At 39.4% G+C, this 26,320-nt stretch overlaps 1 protein-coding gene across 18 annotated transcripts in view; it reads left to right on the top strand.

Moving 5' to 3' along the window:
- Nucleotides 1-3,745: 3,745 nt before the first annotated feature.
- The window catches only part of tusc3 (tumor suppressor candidate 3), a 548,930-nt gene continuing 526,355 nt past the window's right edge, over nt 3,746-26,320 (top strand). For all 18 annotated transcript variants that reach the window (XR_011353548.1, XR_011353547.1, XR_011353545.1 and 15 more), the window contains exon 1: nt 3,746-3,877. Coding sequence is in view for 13 of the 18 variants with exons in the window: in XM_069924583.1 (XP_069780684.1) it covers nt 3,773-3,877 (105 nt within the window). In the remaining 5 variants the exon portion in view is untranslated. The remainder of the gene's footprint in view (nt 3,878-26,320) is intronic.

The following is a 26,320-nucleotide window of genomic DNA, read 5'->3' as shown; positions in this document are numbered from 1 at the left end:
ATCCAAGTTTCCTGATATTTGATAAAGGGGTATGCAAGTGCAGAGCGAGAATTGTGGCTGTTGTGAGAAGAGTGGGAAAAGATATATCTGTATGTGTGTGTGTGTGTGTGTGTGTGTGTGTGTGTGTGTGTGTGTGTGTGTGTGTGTGTGTGTGGCCACCACAACAAGATACATATAATACATTTGGAACATAAGATGGTTTCAGTTATCTGTATTTATTTATCTGTATTTTACACGGACTCGTCCCCTGAAACCCTCTGGGATCAGCTGAAGACTACCATACTGCAATCCACTGAAGAGGTACTGGGCTTCTCCTCCAGGCAAAACAAGGACTGGTTCGACGAAAACAACCAGGAAATCCAGGAGCTGCTGGCAAAGAAGCGAGCTGCCCACCAGGCTCACCTTGCAAAGCCGTCCTGGCCAGAGAAGAAACAAACCTTCCGTCGCGCATGCAGCCATCTTCAGCGCAAACTCCGGGAGATCCAAACTGAGTGGTGGACTAACCTCGCCAAACGAACCCAGCTCAGCGCGGACATTGGCGACTTCAGGGATTTTTACGAGGCTCTAAAGGCTGTGTACGGCCCCTCACCCCAAGTCCAAAGCCCACTGTGCAGCTCAGACGGCAAAGTCCTCCTCAGCGACAAGATCTCCATCCTCAACTGATGGTCAGAACACTTCCAATCTCTTTTCAGTGCCAACCGCTCAGTCCAAGAATCCGCCCTGCTCCAGCTCCCTCAACAGCCCCTAAGGCTAGAGCTGGATGAGGTCCTCACCAGAGAAGAGACATATAAGGCAATTGAACAACTGAAAAGTGGCAAAGCAGCAGGTATGGATGGAATCCCCCCAGAGGTCTGGAAGGCTGGCGGCAAAACTCTGCATGAGTTTTTCAAGCTCTGCTGCCTCAGGACCTTCGTGATGCCATCATCATCACCCTGTACAAGAACAAAGGTGAGAAATCAGACTGCTCAAACTACAGGGGAATCACGCTGCTCTCCATTGCAGGCAAAATCTTCTCTAGGATTCTCCTAAATAGAATAATACCTAGTGTCGCCGAGAATGTTTTCCCAGAATCGCGCAAACAGAGGAACTACTGACATGGTCTTTGCCCTCAGACAGCTCCAAGAAAAGTGCAGAGAACAAAACAAAGGACTCTACATCACCTTTGTTGACCTCACCAAAGCCTTCAACACCATGAGCAGGAAAGGGCTTTGGCAAATACTAGAGCGCCTCGGATGCCCCCCAAAGTTCCTCAACATGGTTATCAAACTGCATGAAAACCAACAAGGTCGGGTCAGATACAGCAATGAGCTCTCTGAACCCTTCTCCATTAACAATGGCGTGAAGCAAGGCTGCGTTCACGCACCAACCCTCTTTTCAATCTTCTTCAGCATGATGCTGAAACAAGCCATGAAAGACCTCAACAATGAAGACGCTGTTTATATCTGGTACCGCACGGATGGCAGTCTCTTCAATCTGAGGCACCTGCAAGCTCACACCAAGACACAAGAGCAACTTTTCCATGAACTACTCTTTGCAGACGATGCTGCTTTAGTTGCCCATTCAGAGCCAGCTCTTCAGCGCTTGACGTCCTGTTTTGCGGAACTGCCAAAATGTTTGGCCTGGAAGTCAGCCTGAAAAAAAATGAGGTCCTCCATCAACCAGCTCCCCACCATGACTACCAGCCCCCCCACATCTCCATCGGGCACACAAAACTCAAAACGGTCAACCAGTTTACCTATCTCGGCTGCACCATTTCATCGGATGCAAGGATCGACAACGAGATAGACAACAGACTCGCCAAGGCAAATAGCGCCTTTGGAAGACTACACAAAAGAGTCTGGAAAAACAACCAACTGAAAAACCTCACAAAGCTTAGCGTATACAGAGCCGTTGTCATACCCACACTCCTATTCGGCTCCGAATCATGGGTCCTCTACCGGCATCACCTACGGCTCCTAGAATGCTTCCACCAGCATTGTCTCCACTCCATCCTCAACATTCATTAGAGCGACTACATCCCTAATATCGAAGTACTCGAGATGGCAGGGGCCGACAGTATCGAATCCACGCTGCTGAAGATCCAACTGCGCTGGGTAGGTCACGTCTCCAGAATGGAGGACCATCGCCTTTCCAAGATCGTGTTATATGGTGAGCTCTCCACTGGCCACCGTGACAGAGGTGCACCGAAGAAGAGGTACAAGGACTGCCTAAAGAAATCTCTTGGTGCCTGCTACATCGACTACCACCAGTGAGCTGATATCGCCTCAAACCGTGCATCTTGGCGCCTCACAGTTCGGCGGGCAGCAACCTCCTTTGAAGAAGACCGCAGAGCCCACCTCACTGACAAAAGACAAAGGAGGAAAAACCCAACACCCAACCCCAACCCACCAATTTTCCCTTGCAACCGCTGCAACCGTGTCTGCCTGTCCTGCATCGGACTTGTCAGCCACAAACGAGCCTGCAGCTGACGTGGACATTACCCCTCCATAAATCTTTGTATGCGAAGCCAAGCCAAAAGAAAAAAAAGAAAGAAAAAAAAGAATCTTTTATGAATCTTCTTCAAAATATCAATATTCTTTATCAGGAAGGCAGCCAATATCCTTAAGCGCTCACCCATGCCATCATTTGTTTGACCTATTGCCCTCAAGTAGATGATATAGGTCCATTAAATCAAGGATGAATAGATGCAAGAACAGTTTCTCTCCCTCTGCCAATTGGTGTATTTTGTATTGTTTTAATGCAACTTTTTTTGTTTTTATATACCCTTGTATGTTGTTTTTGTGAGTACCGCAGTTTGTATTTTAAATTTTGTTGTGTTTTCTTTCACAACAACAATACTTTTTTTTTACTTACAAAGGGTCCCCCCCTTTGCCTCTACCAGGGGGAGTAGGGCCCCTCAAAATCATAGGCCAATGCTAACTGGCCCACCTGGCCCCTCTCTTTTCTATTATTTATTTAACTGTTTTAAATGAATTTTCCCCCAACAAAGTTGGCAACTTCAATCCATCTTGTTTGTCCTAGTCAGTTCATTGTTTTTCTTGTTTCGTTTGTTCATATTGAGGACAATGGTGCACAATCTTAGTGTGCATTCTGAACGCGAGCTGGGCTTTCTCTTCCAAACGTGGCCAGACTGATTTCCTTCATACCATCTTGCACCTATCCCATTCACCTTTGGAGGGAAGCTTCCACTGCATCTTTTCACCTCAAAAGTTAGTTTATCCAATAGGACCCTTGCTCCTTAACCAATGCAAGTTTTTAATCTACATTTGCTGGTATATTCTAATTGCTTGTACGAATGCTACTTGTAATGCAAAACTCGTACTGAATGATTTTTATAAACAACATTTAGTGAAAATGCACGCAATTTTATTTCATTTGCAGTTTGTTGGGTTTGATTTGTTTCTCTTGGACACAAGTTTACAAATTCAGGAATAATTTCCACTAGCCTCAGTAGTGTATTGCAATGTTCCATATTTTTAACCTTGAAGAATGTAATTGACATTCGGTAAATTAAGCCTGTAGATTAATGAAGCTCCAGTGAAGGAGCTCCCTCATCGATCCACCGCACACTGTTCCTCCACGGCACGCTCCTCAGCGCCCCCCACTGGTAGACGTTCCCCCAACCCCCGCCCTGCGCCTGGAGCACTCTGGGTATTGTTGTTTCATTCTCTCTTGCTCCCAACCTGATGGAGCTCACGCCGGACCAGAATGCCTCGCGACGCCAGCATCTCAGCCAATGGGATACGAGGTCGATGTTGCCCCAGTTATCAGAATGGCGTCTCGGCGGAGGTTGGCACTGCTGCCCGTGGTGACAGTCGGTTCCTGGCTGCTCCTCTTGTCGTGCGTTCAACTCGGAGGCAGTCAGAAGAAAAAAGAGGTGAGCGAGTCCGGGTTGTGGTTTGTGAAATCGTTCCGCAGAAGGAGCAGGGTCTGGTTCTCCAGGGATGCAGTTGCTCAGGGGGTTGGACCAGCAAGAGTGCCCTCCTTCATTGGATTGGGCTCACAATGATAACCACTCCGCCCACGGTTTGCATCCAACTGCGGGTCAGTGTTTTGCTCTTGTTGATTACAAGTTTAGTCAATATTTATCCGGCTTTGACAGTTTTCTAAATATGATAGATTTCAGAGGAGTATTTCCGTAGAAGCAAACGGTTTCTTAAATACACACAGTAAATAAAATCAAATGATGTGAAAGCCTCTCATAACGACACTAAGGGCACTTTTATTCAGATGTTGGCCAATTTCGTGCCAATTTTTAAATGAAACATTTTCAACTCTTGTCTGCATGTCACATGACAAAATCTTTGAAGGATTTTGATAACGGGTTTTCCTGTTAATAACGATGATTTTTTTTCTGTTTCTTAAAAAATAAAAATGTCATCTCAATAATTCTTGATCATTGTTATTAAAGTTTCTTATTAGTTAATTCTGCAAGCACCGAACCAAATGATTAGAGTTAATCCATATCTTGTACAAGAGGTGAAAACATCCAGCCCTTAGCACCTGAATGCATTTTTACCCTCAATGCCACATGTATACACTAAACACAGTCCTCGATTCTATAATATTCAAAAATATTGAGGTATTGTGCTTTGAATGACTTATAATTTGCTGTGGAGAACTGACCATCTAATTCTGCTAAGTGGTCACTTAAGAGCCATAGAGTTGTACAGCACAGAAACAAGCTGATTGGCCAAACCATCCTTGTTAACCAAGCTGACCAACTGAGCTGAGTTGAACAACATCTAATGATGCTGGCATCTACAGGAAGAAAGTCAAAGTGTTTGGGCTGAGCTCTTCATCAAATCATAGTTTAAAAAAAAACCAAGTATATGCCTGAATAAAAATATGGGGGGAGAAGAAGGAGGAAGAGAAGGAACACAGACTTACAAGTAAGAGGTAATACAAGTGGGAGCGTAGAAGAAAAATAAGCTGAGAAGAGATGGGGAGAGGGCAGAGGGCTAATAAGTGTAGCTTACTGATAGGAGAAAGAAAGAAGAGTCTGGAGAGCTGGAGGAAATGCATTTGCTTCTGCATGGCCCATATCCCTCTGAACCCTTTCCATATATCATATATTAATTTTTTTTAATGTTGTAATTTTACATACCCACTTCTATATCTATGATAAAGGTTGCCCATCAATTCCATTTTAAATCTTTCATCTCTCACTTTAAATCTCTGCCCTCTAGTTTTACACTTCCCAATCCTGGGAAAAAACAAAAGATTGATCATTCATCTTATCTATGCCCTTCATGATTTTTGATTTTATTTGTGAGGTTACTCCTCGATTTTAAAAAAAAAAGAAGCCCCAGCCTACCCAGTTTCTTTTCTTAGCTGAAGTCCTTGTGAATCTTTACTGCATCCTTACCAATTCAATGACATTTTTCGCTCCCACTTGTATTACCTCTTACTGCATCCTTACCAATTCAATGACATTTTTCGATAGTTAAGAAGACCAGAACTTCATACATTACTCCAAGTGTGATCTCATCAACATCTTGTACAGTTGTAATATACATTCCAATTCTTGTACTCATTGCCCAGACTAACGAAAGCAAGTGTGTCAACCCAGCAAATTATGTTACCATTTTCAGGAAATTATGCCCCTGTATCCCAGGTCTCTCTGGAGTAACACACAAAAGTCTGCAAACACTGGAATTGAAGTAAAAACACAAAGCTGGGAAAACTCAGCAGGCCAAACAGTGTGCCTTATGTAGCAAAGATACAGATACATAACCAACATTTTGGTCTTAAGCCCTTCATCAAAGTATGTGATGAAGGGCTCAAGCCTGGAATGTTGGTTATATATCTTTCATATGCCATATTCAGCACATTGTTTGAATCTATAGGAACATAATAGGAGCAAGAGTAGGCAATCGTCCTGGCGAGCCTGCTGCGCCATTCAATGAGATCATGGCTGATCTGATGATAGGCTCATCTCCACCTACCTGGCTTTCCCTATATACCTAATTCCCTACTATGTAAAAATTTGCAAACATTGTCTTAAATATATTTATTGAGGTAGCCTTGACTGCTTCAATGGCAGTGAATTCCATAGATTCACCACCCTCTGGGAAAAGCAGTTCCGCTGCATCTCCATCCTGTCGGACTCTGGCTTTACCCTACCCTCAATTTAGTCTATGTGTCGTCTGAGTCCAGCGTGCTCGTTGAATGAAGTGATAGGAGAAGGTATTCGGTTCAACAATCAGTTTATTACACAGCACAAGAATAAAATTTAACAGAGCTCTGGGTCAGTCGTTAGTTCATAGGTCACCTGCACAGTGAGCTATTCCCCAAGACTGACTCCTATTGTCCAATTGGCTCAGTTTATATAGATCAACCTTATCATACAGAACAAAAGTTGGCTTCCTTTGCTAGATTTCATTATCATACAGAACAAAAGTTGTCTTCCTTTGCTAGATCTTTTTGCATAAGGGTTATCACAAGTCATCTCCTGTTTTGCAGATATCTGGGGTGTAGCGCTCCCATCTTAATCCTCCAGGCCAGACTATCCTGTTGTGTTGATCAGAAATTAATTCATCCCCAGATATTTCTAATCACCATTCTGTTCCTGTCTGGCCAATTTCTGCTGTTCTCTTTAACACCTCCTCATGCCTTAATCTTCCTCCTAGACTGGTTTCTTGCAGACCATTCTTTGTTCTGGTTTGGCCTGTGTCTCCTGTGCTACTCACCACCTCCTTCAGTTTGAGCATTCCTCCGAAATCGTTTTCTGCATTTCCTCTCCCTGTATTTGGGAGCAGACAATTTTGCTCAGCCAACTTTGCTCCATGCTGTGATTGCCCCTTAATCACATTCCTCTTTTTCCCTGAACCATGCAGTAAATATAAACTTATTAATTAATCAATCATTTCTTTCATAATGTTTTAACCTCTAGATTTTGTAGTGAATTCCATAGATTCACCACCCTCTGGGAAAAGCAGTTCCTCTGCATCTCCATTCCAAAAATACAACTCTGGATCTTGATGCTATGTCCCCTTGTTCTAGTCTCTCCCACCAATGGGAATAACTTACCTACCTCTATCTTAGTTATGCCTTTCAAAATTTTATTCATTTCTTCTAAATTCAAGTGAGTACAGCCCTAGATGTCTCGATCTCTCCTCATAAGTTAACCCCCTTATCTCTGGAATTAACCTAGTGAACCTTCTCTGCACTGCCTCAAAAGTCAGTACATCCTTCCTTGAGAAAGGAGACCATAACTCCATGCCATACTCTAGATGCGGCCTCAACAGTACCTTGTACGGTTGCAGCATAACCTCCCTTCTAAATTCAATTCCTCTAATAATGAAGGCCAACATTCCATTTACTTGATAGCCTGCTGCACCTGCGAACCAACCTTTTGCGATCCATGCACAAGCACTCCCAAATCCTTCTGCATGCAGCATTCAAAGGCATGTGGTTTGTCTTGGCTTCAATGGGTGGACATCAAGTATAAAATTAGGGAAGTTATGTAGAAGTTGTGTAAAACTTTGGTCTTGTCGCATTTGGAATATTCCATGTATGACAGGAAGGATGTGGAAGCTTTGGTAGATAAGAGGTTTACCAGCATGTTGCCTGGTTTAGAGGGTATGGGTTAGGGGGGAAAATTGGAGAGATCTGTTAAAGGTTTATAAAATCACGAGAGGCATTGATAGGGTGGATTGTCAGAATCATATCCCTAGGGCAGTGATTCTCAACCTTTTTCTTTCCACTCACATACCACTTTGTATTCCTTATGCCATAGGTGTTCTATGATTAGTAAGGAATTGTTTAAGGTGGTATGAGGGTGGAAAGAAAAAGTTTGAAAACCACTGTTTTAATCATATCCAATTGGGTTGTTATGTGCATGGTTTCATAACTTCAAAGGAAATAGGCCAATGACAATTTTTCTCAAGCAAAATATTTCACTAACAATTGGATCAAGAGCAGTGATTCTCAATCTTTCCTTCCCACTTAGTGGAGTGAAAAGTGAGATTGGACTGTGAATCAAAGAACTTTTCTGAATATACACATACATTACATATACGTGCAATTACAATGAGAAGGGGGTTAATTTGATAAGTTAATAGCAATAAGTTAGAGTTTGATTCTGTTTTCATGTTTAAAGATAATTAAAAGCAACTTTTGATTAAGTAACCATTTATCTTGGTAAATTTCTATTGCTGCTGGGTTTTGGGGTCTTCTGGGTCTGTAACAATATCCTATTTAATTTGGAGAAAATTTGATACAATATTAAAGATAGAATGTTTCAATTTATAAAGATATGGGCTCATTCTTAGAATTTTATTATAATTGGAAGAATTAAGAATTATTGAATGCTCCATTGGATCCATTTTTAAAAATTATTATATAAGGTAACCTTGATTGGAGAGAGGGAGTAGATGAGTTTTAGTTTCTTTTTTTTAAATAATTTTTGTAGTTCGCTTAACTTTGCAAAATGGTTTAACGTGGTTATTATCGATGAATTCAAATTAATTGTTTCTTATGTTAATTAAGGAATTCTCGATGTAGTTTCATCTTTTTTAGCTTACATGTATACAAGTGATTTTGTTATATGTTTTTCTTAATTTTTTTATGTAAGTTTATATGTTAAACTCAATAAAAAATATTTAAAAAAAAAAGAATTTGCTTTTTCATTTATTTTGAAATTTTCCTTCTGTATATTTGTATATGCAGGACAGCTTCATGTATATTTGTTTCTTTCAGACAACAAAACCTACTTAATAGCCTTTGACTATGAGCTATAGAATAACCAACATTCTGGTCTGGGCTGGCCCTCAGCACTGAGATTTTGCACCCAATTGTGAACTTCTCTTTAAAGAATGGTTGACAATAGTGAGGCTTGGAGAAAATTTTGACCCATGAGGCTGGTAAAATGGACTGGCAGTGGGAATAGTAAGTGAGGCATGCATGGTCACTGGCCAGATAGAGGGCAATGTGGCCCGGAGTGCCCTTGATTCACAATGAAGATTTTATTTTTGTTTCAGTGAAAACATATTAAGTACCTCTGTAGCAATTATGTCAACATTAATTATTTGAATGTCTAGAAATATTTCACTGTTTGGCTGCATAACCTGATATTAACCCATAAACCACACAATGTGCTTTTTTTCAATCTTTTCCAGCTGTATTTTTTGTTCCTTTAGTTTTTAAAATTCATAATACTTATTGCTTCATTTCAGTTGTGAATATCTATTGCTTATTTTGAAACTGTAACTTGTGGTTCCATATATTCCAGTCTAGTCAGGGAAGACATCAATACCGTCAAGCAGAAGAATTGTATTTTTCAATGAGATCATTTCCTCTTCCTTGTGCACTCAGTCTGTACAATTATTCTTTCTTCATCCCAGCAACCATTCTGGTGTCATTCTGTGACAAATATCCCCTTATTAATGCAAAGAAGCTGAACCTGTGCACAATGTTCCAAATTAAGTATAATTTCAGTATGAGATCTTTATTCTTGTGCTCAAATCCTCTTGAAATATTATTTGCTGTACCTTCAAGTTAACCTTCAGTGATTTAGTTAATGTGAGACCTTAAAGTCGATTGATGGTCATAAAGCCTGCTTCATTATTAAATGAGATCATACCAGAACTACCTCAAACTCCAGTTTTTTTTCTTATTCTCGCAATCCTTGATCCCCAGAATACTGAGAAATTTATTGATCTTTATTTTTAATATAACCATTGACTGATGTTTCTCAGGAATATAGAATTTCAAGGATTCAGCACACTTTTAGATAAGAAATTTCGCTTTTCAATTGGAAACAGCCTAATCTTTATTTTGAATCTATGACTCCCTTGGCGAGAGAAGCATTCCTGCAACCATCCTATTTCATTGAGGTCACCTCAAATTCTTCAAGACACTCTTTTTAAAAAAAAAAGTGAGGCTGAACCTCCTCAATCTCTTTTTGTCAGGTAGACCTGTGGCTCAGGAATGACTCTTCACTGCATGCTCTCAATATCAAAAATATGCTTGTGCCGATAGTGAGATTAAAATCTGCCAAGATTGAGAGAAAGGTCATCTGAAATAGGAGGGCAGTCATCTTGAGCAAAGCAGAAAGGTCATGGGTCTCCTCGTAAGAGCAAATGGCACCTTGACCCAAACAAGTGAGCATCAAGGCTACGAGAAAACAACTAGATATATTCACTTATAATGTTTCATTCTGCGCAATCTATATCTTTTGCATTGCTCAAAAGTCTGAACCTTTATCAGAATATGGACTGCTCCACTTTCCATAAAGGGAATTTGATGGAAATAAATGGCTTCTCTGGAAATGTAGGATGTGATACTTGCCACCTATTAGCCCAAATTTAAACATGGCCCAGCTCTTGCTGTTTCATTATCTGGAGTGTCATGAATAGAATTTGGCACTTATCAACAAACCACTTCGTTTCTACCTGTTGACATTGATGAAGATGTTGAAAATATTTTTTTGGATTCATGACACCTGAGAAATACCTGCAAAATTATGCTGAGATGATTGATCTTCTTTTACTATAAATACCACTGATTAGTGGATTGTTCAGAATCAGAATTTTTTGTCATAAACATGTGTCATAAAATTAATTATTTTGCAGCAGGATTACAGTTGCAAAATTGCAACAAATTACATTAAAAATAAATTAATGTAAAAGAATAGAAAAGTGAGCTACTGACTGTGGTTCATTGACCATTCAGAAATCTGATGACAGAGGGAAAGATGTTTTGTAACATTGGGTGTTAATCTTCAAGCTCCTGTACCTTCTTCTTTATGGTAGCAGTGAGAGACAGTTTGTTCTGGGTGGTGAGGATCCTTGAGAATGGAGGCTGCTTTCGTAAGACACCACCCCTTTGTTCCCACTTATTTAAATTTATAGTACTGTACCATCAGCTTTGATGCTACACTTGTTCATAAAGTGCCTTGGTGTCAAGGTAACTCATTTTCACTTCACAACTGATATCCTAGCTATGATAGATTTTTCCAGGGTGGGGGAGTCGGTCTTTCTGTCCATATTTGAAACATGGATGACAAAAGTTATGAAACCAATAGTTATTGCTAGAAACAAATGCATCAACTAATAGACTATGAACAAGACCTATGATAGTTTTCAGACAACATCTGGCATCTTTAAATAGATGATTGAGAGTCAACTTGTGGCTCCAGATCTGTGGGATTAGATTTGTCCTTTCTTTTACAGGCAGGACAAGTATGGACAATATCGTATATGCCGGGTTATTGCCAGATATATTGCTATGCTGGCAAAGCTTGGTCAGATATTCATCTGGTAATAGAACAGGTCCTCAGTGGAAGTGTCCATTTAAGAGCCATCAACCCCTCATTGTTTCCAGCCAGTTGAGAAGACTCTTTCCACATTCTGACGAGTAGTTGAGGATGAAAAATAAATGCTTGCTGTACCATTAATGCCCATTTTCAATGAAATACTATACATGACCGGCCTGCACTGAGAGAACTAGCCTTTCGTGACATTTGCTTATTCACAGAAGATAAATCCATTGATAAATGAAACATCTGAAGAATAATATTGCCCAGAATGTTTTGGGTTTAGCACATCAGCGTCAGGAGTGGGTGATAATAGTGATCTCACTGTGATTTATTTTTGTCTGGAAAACTTTTTTTAAACTATTGCTATCATGATACAAAATATCGAAATTAAATACATGGGCTCAGAAATGTATCCATATCTTTGATGTTGTGCTAAAGGTCATTGCATGACCCCCTAAAACTGTTTGGGTCATCAGCCCTCCACAGCAAAATTGAGTTAGGTCCAAGGTCTGACTTATCAGCTGCTAAAATTTGCAGGAAGTGGAAGGTAGGGGTGGTGCTTTTCTGGAGATTACTCATTCAGAGTCACTGAGGTCTGAGTTTGAATTGCAAAGGGTGCAAGTTCATGAAGGCATATTTTGTCATCAGGAGGTCAAAGTGAAAGTGGTGGTATTTAGAAAGTGACGAAAAGGAGCAGTTAATTTTTTTAAATGTTAGGATCCAACAGATATCTGGATCAATAGACCATCTAAATAGTTCTGCTTCTGCAGAATATACATTTGAGATGAGGTTGCTGAATTAAAGATCTAACAGAAAAACGTGATTTATTGACATCAAACTGTGTGCTACTACTCTGGAAATTGTGTCACATGCAAAGGGTGTTTCTTAATTTGAAGGTGACTGGTCATATTTGTGTCAAGGATTGATCTAACACTGACAAGGACCAAATTATATTCTACACAGAACATAATTCACTTACAGATGTAAAAACCTGAGAAAACTATTATTCCATTACCCAATTTCTTGCCCTTCACTTGCCAAAAAAAAAGGGAGAATATTATTTTGACTTTAAAAATATTTCAGTCTAGACTGGAAGATGAAAACACTTTCTACACAATAAATATATGAAACCAACAATTGATATAACATTATAACCATATAAACATTTACAGCACAGGGCCAGTTCGGCCCTTCTAGTCCATACCGAACAATTTCTCCCACCTAGTCCCACTGGTCCGCATTCGGCCCACAACCCTCCATACCTCTCCCATGCATATACCTGTCCAACTTTTCCTTAAACATTAACATTGATCTTGGTTCTACCACCTCTGCTGAAACTTCATTCCACACCCCCACCACCCACCTGTGTGAAGAAATTCCTGCTCATGTTTCCCCTAAACTTTTCCCCTTTTACTCTCAATCCATACCCTCTTGTTTGAATCTCCCCCACTCTCAATTGAAAAAGCCTATCCACATTGACTCTATCCGTCCCCCTTATAATTTTGAATACCTCTATCAAATCACCCCTCAATCGTCTATGCTCCAAGGAATAAAGTCCCAGCCTACTCAACCTTCCCCTGTAACTCAAATCCTGAAACCCCAGCAACATACTCGTAAACTTCCTCTGCACTCTCACTATTCTGTTTATATCCTTCCTATAATTCGGCGACCAAAACTGCACACCATATTCCAAATTTGGCCTCACCAATGCTTTATACAACTTCAACATAACATCCAAACTCTTGTATTCAGTACTCTGATTTATGAAAGCCAACATATCAAATGCCTTCTTCACCCTATCTACATGTGATTCAACTTTCAGGGAATTATGTACCATGACTCCTAAAACCCTTTGTTCCACTGCACTCCTCAATTGTCTATCATTTAACGTGTATGACCTGTTTTTGATTAGTCCTACGAAAATGAAGCACCTCACATTTATCAGTATTGAACTCTATCTGACATCTTTCTGCCCACTCTTCTAACTGTCCTATATCAATCTGTAAGCTTTGATAATCTTCCTCACTGTAAACAACACTGCCAACCTTTGTATCATCTGCAAATTTATTAATCCAATTTGCCACCCTATAATCTAGATCTTTAATAATATGACAAACAGCAGTGGACCCAGTACCGATCCCTGAGGCACTTCACTAATTGCCGGCCTCCAATGCAACAAACAATTTTCCACCACTACTCTCTGGCATCTCCCATCCAATAATTGTTAAATCCATTTCACTACTTCATCATTAATACTCAATGCTTTCACCTTCCTTGCTAACCTCTTGTGGAAAACCTTGTCAAAAGCCTTACTAAAGTTCAAATAGACAACATCCACAGCCTTCCCCACATCAACCTTTTTAGTAACCTCCTCAAACAACTCTATAAGATTTGTTAAACATGATCTGCCCTGGATGAAACCATCCTGACTACTCTGAATCAATCTCTGTCCTTCCAAATAGTTGAATATACCATCTTTAAGAACACTTTCCACTAATTTACCCACCACTGATGTCAGACTTACAGGCCTATAATTACCAGATTTACTTTTGGATCCTTTTTTGAACAGCAGAATATCATGAGCCACCCTCTCCTCCAGCCCTCTGGCACTTCCCCCGTGGCCAGTGACATTTTACATATTTCTGTCAACACTCCCACTATTTGTTCACTAACCTCCCTCAGGGTCTGGGGGAATATTTTGTCAGGACCCAGAGATTTATCCAGCTTGATCTTTTTTAAAACATCTAATACTACCTCCTCATTAATCCTTATAATGTCCTTATAACCTCCCTACCATATTTCTTCACTTCATTTGGTTCAACATTCTTTTCCTTAGTGAATACAGAAGAAAAAAAACATTTAAAATTTCTCACATTTCTGATTTCTCATAGAGTCTACCCCCTTGATCTTCAAGAAGCCCAATTTTATCCCTCACTATTCCTTTACTTTCAATGTACCTATGGAAACCCTTTGGATTTATTTTCACTTTGCCTGCCAAAGCAGCTTCATATCTCCTTTTAGCCTTTCTAATTTCTTTCTTAAGATTTATTTTACTCTCCCTATATTCCTCAAGCAATTCACCTATTCCCTGCTGTTTATACCTATTGCAGACATCCCACTTCCTCTGAACCAAGTTCCCAATATCTTTTGAAAACTAAGGCTCCCTATAGTTTCTAGCCTTGCCTTTAATCCTCATGTGACATACTCAAATGCTCTCAAAATTCCTCCTTTGTATATCCGCTATTATGTGCTACATCTTTTCCTGAAAATATCTTATCCCAATCCACACCCTCCAAATCTTTTCTTTTTCCCTGAAATTTGCTTTCTTCCAATCAAGAAATTCAACCTTTGGTCCATCTCTATTCTTTTCCTTTGCTAGCATAAAACTGATAGTATTGGAATCACTGGACCCATAGTGTTCCCTAAAACAAGCATCTATCATCTGACCTATCTTGCTCCCTAATAGGAGATCCAATACTGCCCCCTCTTGAGTTGGTTATTCTATGTACTGATTAAGAAAACTTTCCTGAAAACACAACCAACTCTAACCCATCTAGCCCTCTTATTGTATGGGCATCCCAGTTAATGTTTGGAAAGTTGAAATCTCCCATAACTACCACCTTGTATTTTTTTACACATATATGCAATCTCCTTACAAATTTGTACCTCTAATTCCCTCAGTCCAGTTGGTGGTCTCTAATACACTGTCATTAATCGGTAGTCTCCATCGGGCCATAGGACCTTTAAACAGCTGGTGTTCAGGCAAGGAGAACAACAACAACACCATGGGAGTTTTAAACAGCCAGCAATCAGGCCATTTAAACTTTGCAGGAGTTGAAAACAGTAGACCCCAGCACATTTAATCACAGGTGATTTAAAGGGACAGTGCCTCAAACCGTGCATCTTGGCGCCTCACAGTTTGGCGGGCAGCAACCTCCTTTGAAGAAGACCGCAGAGCCCACCTCACTGACAAAAGGCAAAGGAGGAAAAACCCAACACCCAACCCCAACCAACCAATTTTCCCCTGCAACCGCTGCAACCGTGTCTGCCTGTCCCGCATCGGACTTGTCAGCCACAAACGAGCCTGCAGCTGACGTGGACTTTTTACCCCCTCCATAAATCTTCGTCCGCGAAGCCAAGCCAAAGAGAGAGCATGGTCCATTTAAACACCGTAGGAATTACCAGCAATGGACTCACGAACCAGGTAAAGAAGACCCGACCATGTAGACACAGAGGGGGCTACAGATAAAGCTGAAACACTGGGACCTGAGGTTTCCGCTCCCTACCGTCCTCCTGGCCAACAAACAGTCCTTGGGGAACAAACTTGATGAACTCCAAGTCAGACTTCAACATCAGAGAGTCATCAAGGAGTACTGAGTGATGTGCTTTACAGAAACGTGGCTAAGCACAGACATTCCAGACAGGGTGCTGCAGGCCAAGGGCTACACCCTCCATTGCACTGACCAACCACTGGCGTCTGGAAAAACAACAGGAAGTGGTGTGTGTGTGTCATCATTAATTCATCGTGGTGCACAGGCATGACAGTCATGTCCCAGTCCTGCTCCCCCGACCTGCAACATCTGGCGATCATGTATCACCCATTCTGCTTGCCAAGGGAGTTCACTGCCATCATCTTGTTCGCAGTGTACATTTTGCCCCAGGCTAACATCAGGCTGGCACTGGAGGGACTGAGCACTAATTAACAGCCATGAAATAACACATTCAGATGCCTTCCCAATCATTGCGAGAGACTTCGTTCAGGCCAACCTGAAAAAGACTCTTGACAAACTACCACTAACACGTCACATGTGAGACGGGGAACCAACATACTCGACCACTGCTACACCACCATAAAGAACGCATACCAAGCCATACCATGACCACACTTCGGCAAGTCTGATCACCTGGCTGTGCTTCTATTCCTGGTACAAGCAGAGACTGAAGACCATAGCACCAGTGGTGAAGATGGTGAAAATATCGTTGAGGGAGGCGGAGGAGTGTCTGCAAGACTGCTTTTAATCGGTGGACTGGAGCATATTTAAGAAATATCCATAAACTTGAATGAATATGTAACAGATGTAACTGACTTCATCAAGACCTGAGTGGATGAGTATGTGCTCACGTGCACATACTGGGTGTACCCCAACCAGCAATCCTGGATGAATCAGAGTATTCGCAACCTGCTGAGGGCGAGAACAAGGGCATTTAACCCAGGGATCGGGATCTTTACAAGAAGGCCATCTCTGAAGCAAAGTAGCAATTCCAGAGTTAGCTAGAAACAGACAGATACACGCCGGTATTACAGCCTACAAAGTGAGGATGACTACTATGGATGGCTGTGATGCTTCATTACCTGACGAGCTGATCATTTTGTATGCCTGCTTCGAGAAGAACAACCAAACAGTGCCTACTAGAATTCCTGAAAAGGCTGAAGACCCTGTGATATCTGTATCTGAGGGCAACGTCAGAACATCATCCAAGAGGTTGAACCCTTGCAAGGCATCAGGCCCGTACAGCATAACTGGCAGGGTACTGAAAATATGTGCCAACCAACTAGCCAGCGTGTTCATGGACATTTTCAACCTTTTATTGCTGCGGACAGAGGTTTCCACCTGCTTCAAAAGGGCATCAGTCATCCCGGTACCCAAGAAGAGTAGTGTGAGGTGCCTCAATAACCAGTAGCATTAACTTCTACTGTGATGAAATGCTTTGAGAGGCTGATCATGGCTAGAATTAACACATACTTAAGCAAAGATCTGGACCTGTTGCAATTCACCTATTGTCACAATCTCTCCACAGCGGTTGCAATAACACTGGCTCTCCACTCAGCTCTGGATCACCTCAAACACAGCCCACTGCTCTACTCATAATACACCCTTGACTGTGTGGCCAGGCACAATTCCAATTCAATTTACAAGTTTGCTGCTGACATTACAGTTGTCGGCACAGTCACAATCGGCAATGAGTAAGTGCTCGGAAGGGAGATTGAGCAGCTCATTGAATGGGGTAACAACAACCTTGCACTCAATGTCTGGAAAACCAAAGAGATGTATTGTGGACTTCAGAAGGAAGTTAGGGGAACATGACCCAGTCTTCATTGAGGGCTCCGTGGTGGAAAGGGTCAAGAACTTCAAATCCTGGGTATCAGCATCTCCGATGATCTGTCCTGGAGCTTCCATATTGATTCAATCACAAAGGTGGCTCACCACCGGCTATATTTTGTGAGGTTTCTGAGCAGATTTGGTCTGTCATCGAAGACTCTCGTAAACTTCTGCAGGTGTACAGTGAAGAGCATTCTGGCTGGTTGCATCACTGCCTGGTTTGGAGGTGCCAACTCTCAGGACAAGAATAAAATCCAGAGGGTTGCTAACTCAGCCTGCGACATCATAGGCAGCAGACTTCACTCCATCAAGGACATCAACATGAAGTGGTATCTTTAAAAAAAAAGCAGCCTTTCTCCTCAAAGACCCTCATCACCTAGGCCATTTTCACTCTGCAACCATTGGGGAAAAAGATACAGAAGCCTAAAGATGAAGACTCTACAGCACAAGAACAGCTTCTTCCCCGCTGCCATCAGATTCCTGAATAATCAATAAACCAAAGACACTGCCTTACTTTTCGTGCACTATTTTTTTTAATAGTTCTGTTGTAAGATGGTTATAATACCAATATTTGCTCTATGATGCTGCAGCAAAACATCGAATTCCATGACAATAAATTTTGATTCTGATTCTGAACTCTACACAATGTTGGTTAGACGTAAATCACAGCACCTCATTTAGAATTGAGCACCAAAGAGAGGTTTGAAATGGTCACAGTAATTAAAAATTAAAAACTCTGTTAACACTGGAAATCAGAAATAAAACAAACGTTCTGGAAATACCTTTGATCAGAATCATTCTGTGGAGTTGAATGTTGAGTTCCAAGAGCTTCATTCTGCCTAAGCAGAAAATGACATGCTGTTCAATAAGCTAACATTGAGCTCACAGATACCTGATACATCAATTCTCCATTCACCTCTCTCTCTCTGACCTAGGGTGGCCATTCCAAAGGAGGACATTGTCCTATCTATCTGTCTGTTTGTATATGTGTGAGTTTACATTGTTGTTTTTTTCCAGTACAGTTTAATTTAAAAGGTACTTCAAAAACAACAAATGCAAGAACTGAATATATGTGTTAACCTATAATCATGTCCTTCTTTGGAATTGCCATTCAACTTTGACCCCTATGCTTGGTTTCTTTTTTTCTTTTAATAAGGCCCAACATAGCATTAATAGTTCTCAAAGCCTGTTCTGTTTTCAATTGCCAAGCTAATTCTCTATCACCTAATGCTGCTTAGATCTCTGAATTAGACACTCATATTGTTAAGTTTGCAATGTATTATAATGTAATTTCAACTTAGTCAATGCTGCCTTTTTATCTTCAGTATGACGTGGACTTTTTACCCCCTCCATAAATCTTCGTCCGCGAAGCCAAGCCAAAGAAAAAAGAGATAATTTTTCTGAAATTCTTTTTCCAACTCAGTTATCTTTTTCTCCAATGTCAAACTTTCTGTTAAGTACTTTTTTTTCTTTTGCTGAATAACTAATAATTTGGCCTTGTAAATATGGTTTCAAAGCATCCCATAAAATGAAATTACTCCATACTGATTTTGTATTTATATTCAAAAAAGAAGCAATTTGTTCCTTAACAAAACTAACAAACTCTGGCTTCTTCAAGAGCATAACACTAAATCTCCAACGATAAGTTGACTGCATAACTTCAGGTCCAGCACATGATATAAATAATGTGGAGTGATCAGACATAATCCTACTCTTATATTCAGCCTGATTAATTTGAGCTTGAAGATGAGCAGATACCAAAAACAAATCTATTCTTGAAAATGAATCATGTCTAGATGAATAAAACAAAAAATCTTTCTCTGTTGGATTTAATCTTCTCCAAATCTCAACTAAATTCAAATCTTTCATCAAAGATGCGATTTGCACAGCCATCTTCGATTTCCTTATACTTTTTGGAAACTTATCCAATAATGGATCGAAAACACAATTAAAATCCCCTCCAATTAAGATGTTTTCCTTAGCCTGATTTCATGTCGGAAAAGCTTCATATATAAATCGTTCATCATCTACATTAGGCGCATAGGCATTGAACAGTGTCCATCATTCTGCAAAAATCTTACAGTTCACCATTAAAACTCGACCTGCTGTCTCAAAAAATGTTTCCAGTTCAAATGGTATTTTCTTATGAACCAAAATTGCCACTTATTGTGTTTTAGAGTTAAAGGAGGAAGCAATTACATGTCCTACCCAATCTTTCTTCAATTTTAAATGTTCTTTTTCAGTTAAATGTGTTTCTTGCAAAAAAGCATTATCAACCTTCATCTTTTTAATGTAAGCCAACACACGTTTACCCTTAATCTGATTGTTATGTTAATTGTTACGATTGTTTCCTGTACGTTAAAAGTTGCAAAATTCAAATTAGACATTTTATACTAAAAAAAATTCTATTATTTTCACAATTCACATGTATATAACAAGAAAATAACTCCCCTTGCTTAAATAATTAAAAAAACCTACTCCAAAATAAAATACAAAAAGCCCCTACAATATAAAAAACACACAAAAAAAACTTTCCCAAAACTACACCAATGTAGTAATTCCCCAATTAACTGGGTGTGGTTTAAAAAAAAAACCATTAGTGACAGATGACTTTCGAAAGTTTCAGAGTCCCCACCCCACCCACTCCCAAGTTGAACTTTTCAGCAATTGAGCATCTCAATCATATTCCCAAAGATTGTTCCGGATCTTCAATATCAATTAGACTCCTTGACATTTCACCCTTCTTTCCATTCCCATTCCTCTTATCAGACATTCTCCTCTTAGGTGACAGTGGTCGATCAGTTCCCCCGCACATCTGGTAAAGAATTAGAAAATATTAATGCATCATGATCATTCTCAAAAAACTGAGATTGAAAGTTCCCATAGAAAACTCAACACGGTAGGGTACCGAAAAGTAAACTTGTACCCCTTTCTCCAGAACACTTCTTTTGCTGAATTAAATTCCTTACGCCTCTTAATAATCTCTTGACTCAAATCAGCATAGAAAAAAACTCTATTACCTTGAACTATCATTGGAGTTTGATTTCGCCAAGACTTCTGAACAGCAACTCTTAAAATCATCTCTCTATCCTGGTATCTCAAACAACAAAGTAAAACCGCTCGAGGTAGTTGACCCGGATAAGGTTTCCTCCTCAGTGCTCTATGCGCTCTATCCAATTCCAGACGGTCCGGGAAAAATTCAACACCCACTACATCTGGAATCCATTAAAAAAAAATTCACTGGATCTGAACCTTCAATATCTTCTGAAAGTCCTACTATATTCACATTATTCTGACGCCCTTGATTTTCCAAAGTGTCAATCTTCTTCAACAATTCTCTCTTCTGAATCTCCCATCCTACAAAAGAATCTTCAAGAATCTTCCACTTTTAATGTTTTTTCTCTATTCCGTTCCACTAGGTCTTTACAATCATGAAATGCCCCTTCATTCTTTTTGAAATTATCTTGTACTGTATCCACCACTTTCAGACATCTATTAACATCAGCTTTAACAACAGTTATATCTTTCTTTATAAGATGACACTTCTTCACAAATACTGTTCATTTTAGCTTTCATATCCATAAATCCTTGATCCATTTGTGAAGATATCTGTGATGACATATTATCCATTTGATGAGCAATCCCTTCCAACATTGTAAAAACTGCTTATATTTAAGCAGTTTATATTTAAGTGGGACTCTGGTTTATTACAGGGATATAACATGCCTGTTTTAAAACATTTATTAGGGATTTGGACTAAAAGGAATTCTGCTATAGGTATGAAGGGTAAGATATCAATTCAAGGTCCATTATATTAAAAGAGGTTTATTCCTTTTACGATGAATAATAGGTATTTAAAGGCATAGGAATCTGAAGGTTTAAAAGTGATAGAAGATTGTCTTGAAGAAGGACAGTTTCTTTCTTTTAATCGACAGAGAAAAATTTGGAATATCAGTTAATTCTTTATTTGTATATTATCAGGTTCGAGCTTTGGTAAGGGATAGTTATGGAAGAGAAATGAAATTACCTGAAGTAACGAAATTCAAGTTTCTGATTTTGCATACGTTGAAAAAGGGTTTTATTTCTGATATGTATGCTTTGTTGCAAGATTGTATGGATAAACCAAATTAAAATAAATCTAGAAGTAAATGCCAAGGTGATTTATCTTATGATATACCTCAAGAGGACTGGGAAGTGATGTGCCTAGATCGGGTGACTAAATTACTTAATCTAAGATATAGTTTGGTTAATTATAATGTTTTACATCAGTTGTATTTGGCCCCTGAGAAACTGAAAAAAATATGGATTTAGTAATTCAGATTTATGTTTTAGATGTGGATTACATACTGGAACTTTTTTACATGCAGTTTGGCTTTGTGATAAGTCCAACCATTTTGGGGAAAAATTAGAGTATTCTTTGAAAAGTTATTTAGGATTAAATTGCCATTAGATCCAGAAATTTTTTTTGTTGGGTTATATTGTCCCTGACTGGTTTGGGGTTGAACAAGTTTCAGATAGCTTTTGTTCGTTTAGCATTAGCAGTAGCACGGAAGTGTATTGCAATTACTTGGAAAGATGATGTAGCAGTAAATTTGAATTGTTGGCACAATGAATTGACATCTTGTATTTACATGGAAAAAATTACTTATAATTATTCCTTCTTTGTTCAAATGTGATCACCTTATTTGGAATGTATAGGTTTAGAAATATCTTAGGATATTATATAGTTTATGTTTGTAGTTGATTGATATATGTCTTTTTTTGCTCCCCTGGCGGGGCATGCTGGGGGTGGGTTTATATTGTCTTAGTTTAGTTTATTTTGTTATTATTTTTATGTATTGTTTTTATGTAATTTGACAATCTTAAATAAAGTTTAAAAAAAAGACCCAATGTGAGCATGGGAAACCCCTGTGTTACAGTCCACCCAATTTCAATTGAAACAAATTATACAACAAACTTTTTGCATATACCTGTATATCAAATGAATTTAACTTGATTTGTTTTCTTTCTGCAAATGTTGCCTGAACTGCTGGGTATTTCAAACAAATACTGTGTTCTGCTGTTTGCTGCTCCAGCATATGTTTCTGACTTGTTATCCAACTGTTCTCATTCATATCTGCACCAGACTACTTCCAAAGCATTGTATCCACAGGACATTCTCCACACAATAAAATGAACTGTGCAAGTGGACTAAGGATGAAATTTAACTCAGAAAAAAGTGAGGTGTTAGACTTGGGTAGGTTTAACTAGGACAGACTGTGAATGTTAGAACTCTGGGGATTTTTGCAGAACAAAGAGACCTGGGCGTACATAATCTCAAGAAAGTGGCGTCACAGATGCACAGGGTAGTGAAGAAGGTGATTTGCTACCTGATTTTTTCAGTTTCTCACATGCCCAGATTGCATGTACTGTTGTTCCCGTTTCCTCCTTACAGCGAAAACATGTATCTGATAATGTTGGATCCCATTTACTTAACTTTTGGGGCATGGTATATAGCCTGTGTAACCAATTATATTGTATCATGCGTAACCTCGTATTTATTATATTTTTCAGTTCCAGAGCATAACTTTTCCCATATTTCATTTTTTATCTTTATGTTTATATCTTTTTTCCCATTTTTGTTTGGGTTTATAGCAACATACCAAAAAATCCAGAGATGTTTCTTCTAAGTAATATAAGAAGAAAAGAATTAGGCCTCAAACTGGATGAAGCGCAAAAAAGATTTATTATGATAGCCTTAGATGTAGCAAAAAAATGTATAATGTCAACTTGGAAATCAGATGAGAGCCTGAGAGTACAGCAATGGTACATGGAAATGAATAAATGTATTCCATTGGAAAAAATAACATATAATTAAAAAAATAAAGTCACATTATTTGAACAAATTTGGGATCCATACATGGAACACAACAGAGAGGGCCTATCGCGGTCCTCCACCCCCCCCCCCAAAATGATAAAATGAGAAGAAGACAAAATGACCTGATCCAGTGTGTAAAAGTAGATGAAACAATTTTCTGTTTATTTTCATTGTGTGATGACATTGTTTAATGGGTTTATTATATTATTTATGTTGAATGTTTAATGGGTTTGGAGGGGGTGGGAAGGAGGGAGGGAAGGGAGGGGGGCAAAAAAGGGGAGAAAATGCCACTGTGTATATTCAAGAGGGAAATGTTTGTGTGTATTTTGATTGATATGGTTCATAGTGTGAAAAATTAAAAAAAAATTAAAAAAAGGTGATTTGCATTCTTGCCTTCATCAGTCAGGATGTTAAGTACAACTGTACAAGACATTCTGAGGTGGCATTTGAATATTGTGCATAATTTTGGTCACTTGGCTTTATGAAAGATGTAATTGAACTCAACAGGCTGTTTAAAAGATTCTTAAAAATGTTTGAATTGTAGGGACTTTTCTCCCTAGGGTATAATGAGCTAAGGTTTATAAAATCATGAGGGGCTTTTTCCCCAGAGTAAGGAGATCTCAAGCAGGAGAGCACAGATCTAAGTTAAGGGGGTGCGAAGCATTTAATGGGACTTGATAGGTACTTTCGTTGTTAATGGCTGCAGTGATTAGTCAACATGACACCCTCCTCCACTCTCTGTCAGGAAGGCACTTCCTCATTGATACCAGCGTCAGAGTAACCGGTCTTCAAAACCCGGATCGGCAAACAGCTCTGAGGGCAGCGAACAGCACCATGATACTGTGACAGATTTTATCATATTTTGTATATAGATATATTTTTGAAGGAGATAGATTGTGGGAGTAGTGTAGGTCACAAACAAACAGTAAAACACTTCACAAAATAGATCTCATTTAAAATGCCAGAACTCAGCTCAAGCCAGAGAGTCCAGGATCCGAGTGCCTTTGCAACAACTTTGAAGAATGCTTAAAGAGACTTCACAAGTAGGTGTTAATTGGACATGCTGTGGAGTCCAACAAATGAACAGACTCAGAAAATTGGGTCTGGATCCGCAATCTGTCTGAATGTAGTTTGCTCTTCTGTCATGTAGTTTCTCTGTTTGTGTCAGAGAGAGAAAGAGGGAGAGGAGACCAAACAGGCTCTCTCTAAGAGAGAGAGAGAGAGAGAGAGAACTGGTTTCTGCAGCATAGCAAGCTGGCAGCTTGTTGAAAACCCTTGTGGTCCATACAGGAGGAAATAGCTGGCTGGAGTGTTTCATCTAAAATAAGGGAAACAAAAGGAACTCTGTGATGACCTGCAGAAGAAGAGGTTGTCATTTGGAAAACCCTGATGGGGCAAGTTTCTTCGGCAAGACACTGAAGTCACTATTGGAAATAAATCAGTTCTATGTGTGTCCAATTAACAACAAATCTCTCTCTGAAACCAACGAGAACCTTCCTGAGCAGTAACCAATTACTTTTAGACACCAGAGCTTGGTCAAGATTCATAAATGTTAAATTCTGTGTACAGAATAAGAATTGCCTGATACCAGTGATCTTGGAGGAGTGAGAATTAAGATTGGTCTGTGAATCAAAGATCTTTTCTGTACTTACAAAAACATACATACACATGTGCTTACAATTAGAAGGAGGATAAGTTATGTTATGTTAATAGTAATAAGTTAAAGTTTGATCCTGCTTTTATGTTTAAAGAAAATTTAAAATGACTTTGTTTTAGTAACGATTTGTCTTGGTGAATTTCTATTGCTGCTGGGTTTTGGGGTCCTCTGGACCCATAACATTATGAACATTTGGCACGCTTTGGCGGCAACCAGTTCACGTGGACATGGGAGCAGACCTTCTGTGAGTCCACTGCTTACTAGTGGACCTTAAAGGATGGTGATTGATGGACCAACTTACAAAGGGCATGGATGCTTTCCAAAGTTGACTTCATCAGGAGCTATCATCAAATCCCAGCCTATCTTGATAACATCCTTAAAACTGTCATTGTAATCCCTTTTGGGGTCTTTGAATTCCTGAGAATGTCCTTTGGACTTGAGAATGCAGCCCAGACCTTCAAGAGGCTGATGGATGTGGTGGGCCGGGATCTCCCTTTCGCGTTCATCTATTTGGACGATATTCTCATCACCAGCCACAACATCACAGAGCATGCGGCCCACCTAAGGCAACTGCACCTGGTTCCAGAAATTTGGACTATGTGCCAGTTTGGGTTGGAAAAGATAGACTTTCTGGGGCATCGAATCAACTGGCACGGAGTGAAACCCCTGCCTGAAAAGGTAGAGGCCATTTGGCGTTTCACAGAATAATTCATATATTATACATTATTTCTGGGTTAATTCTCCAAAGCACTCTTTAGAAAATTCAAAATCCCACAAATATTGGAATTTGTCTTTTATAGTTGCTTAAAGTTAATGGCCCTATCTAATAATAGATTGATTACATAACATTATATTCTCATAATCACATTATGTACAACCAGGGGGAAATATGCTATACTATTTCTTACTCCTTTTTCTTTCCAATCTCTATATCTGCTTGTTTTTCCTTCAATTTGTGTCTCCACATTTATTATTAACTTTTCTCCATTAATGATTGATTTATTCATGATGTATGAACAAAGATTAAATGTTCAGTGGGATTTATACTCCCCAAAAAAAGTGAGTGTAAAAATTAAAACTGATTTTACTCAAATTTTAGTGTTTAATATTATTTCTCAAATGCTGGCAAACTTCCAAATTCTTGCCCAATTCTTGGTAAAACATTTTAGATGGTGAGTGTGGCCTGCTAATTGATTTATTACAGTAGACAACCATACTTATTGCTTCTTGACATCTACATGAATATTTTTTAATAAAGAACATTTAATGAAGATTATTTGGAGGATCATTCTCTTGTTTCATTGGATCTAACGTCCTGAAAAGAATTGTGGTTCCACTGTTTTCTTTTGATTGACATCAGCTGAAGTTATTTGGTAATGTTGTTATGGCATGGGACAGCTAAAAACTTTACAAATCTTGTTCATACTATAAATAATACAAAT

Source organism: Narcine bancroftii, chromosome 3, assembly GCF_036971445.1.
Source record: "Narcine bancroftii isolate sNarBan1 chromosome 3, sNarBan1.hap1, whole genome shotgun sequence".
Classification (NCBI taxonomy): Eukaryota; Metazoa; Chordata; class Chondrichthyes; order Torpediniformes; family Narcinidae; genus Narcine; species Narcine bancroftii.
This window is presented reverse-complemented; position numbering and strand designations above follow the sequence as displayed.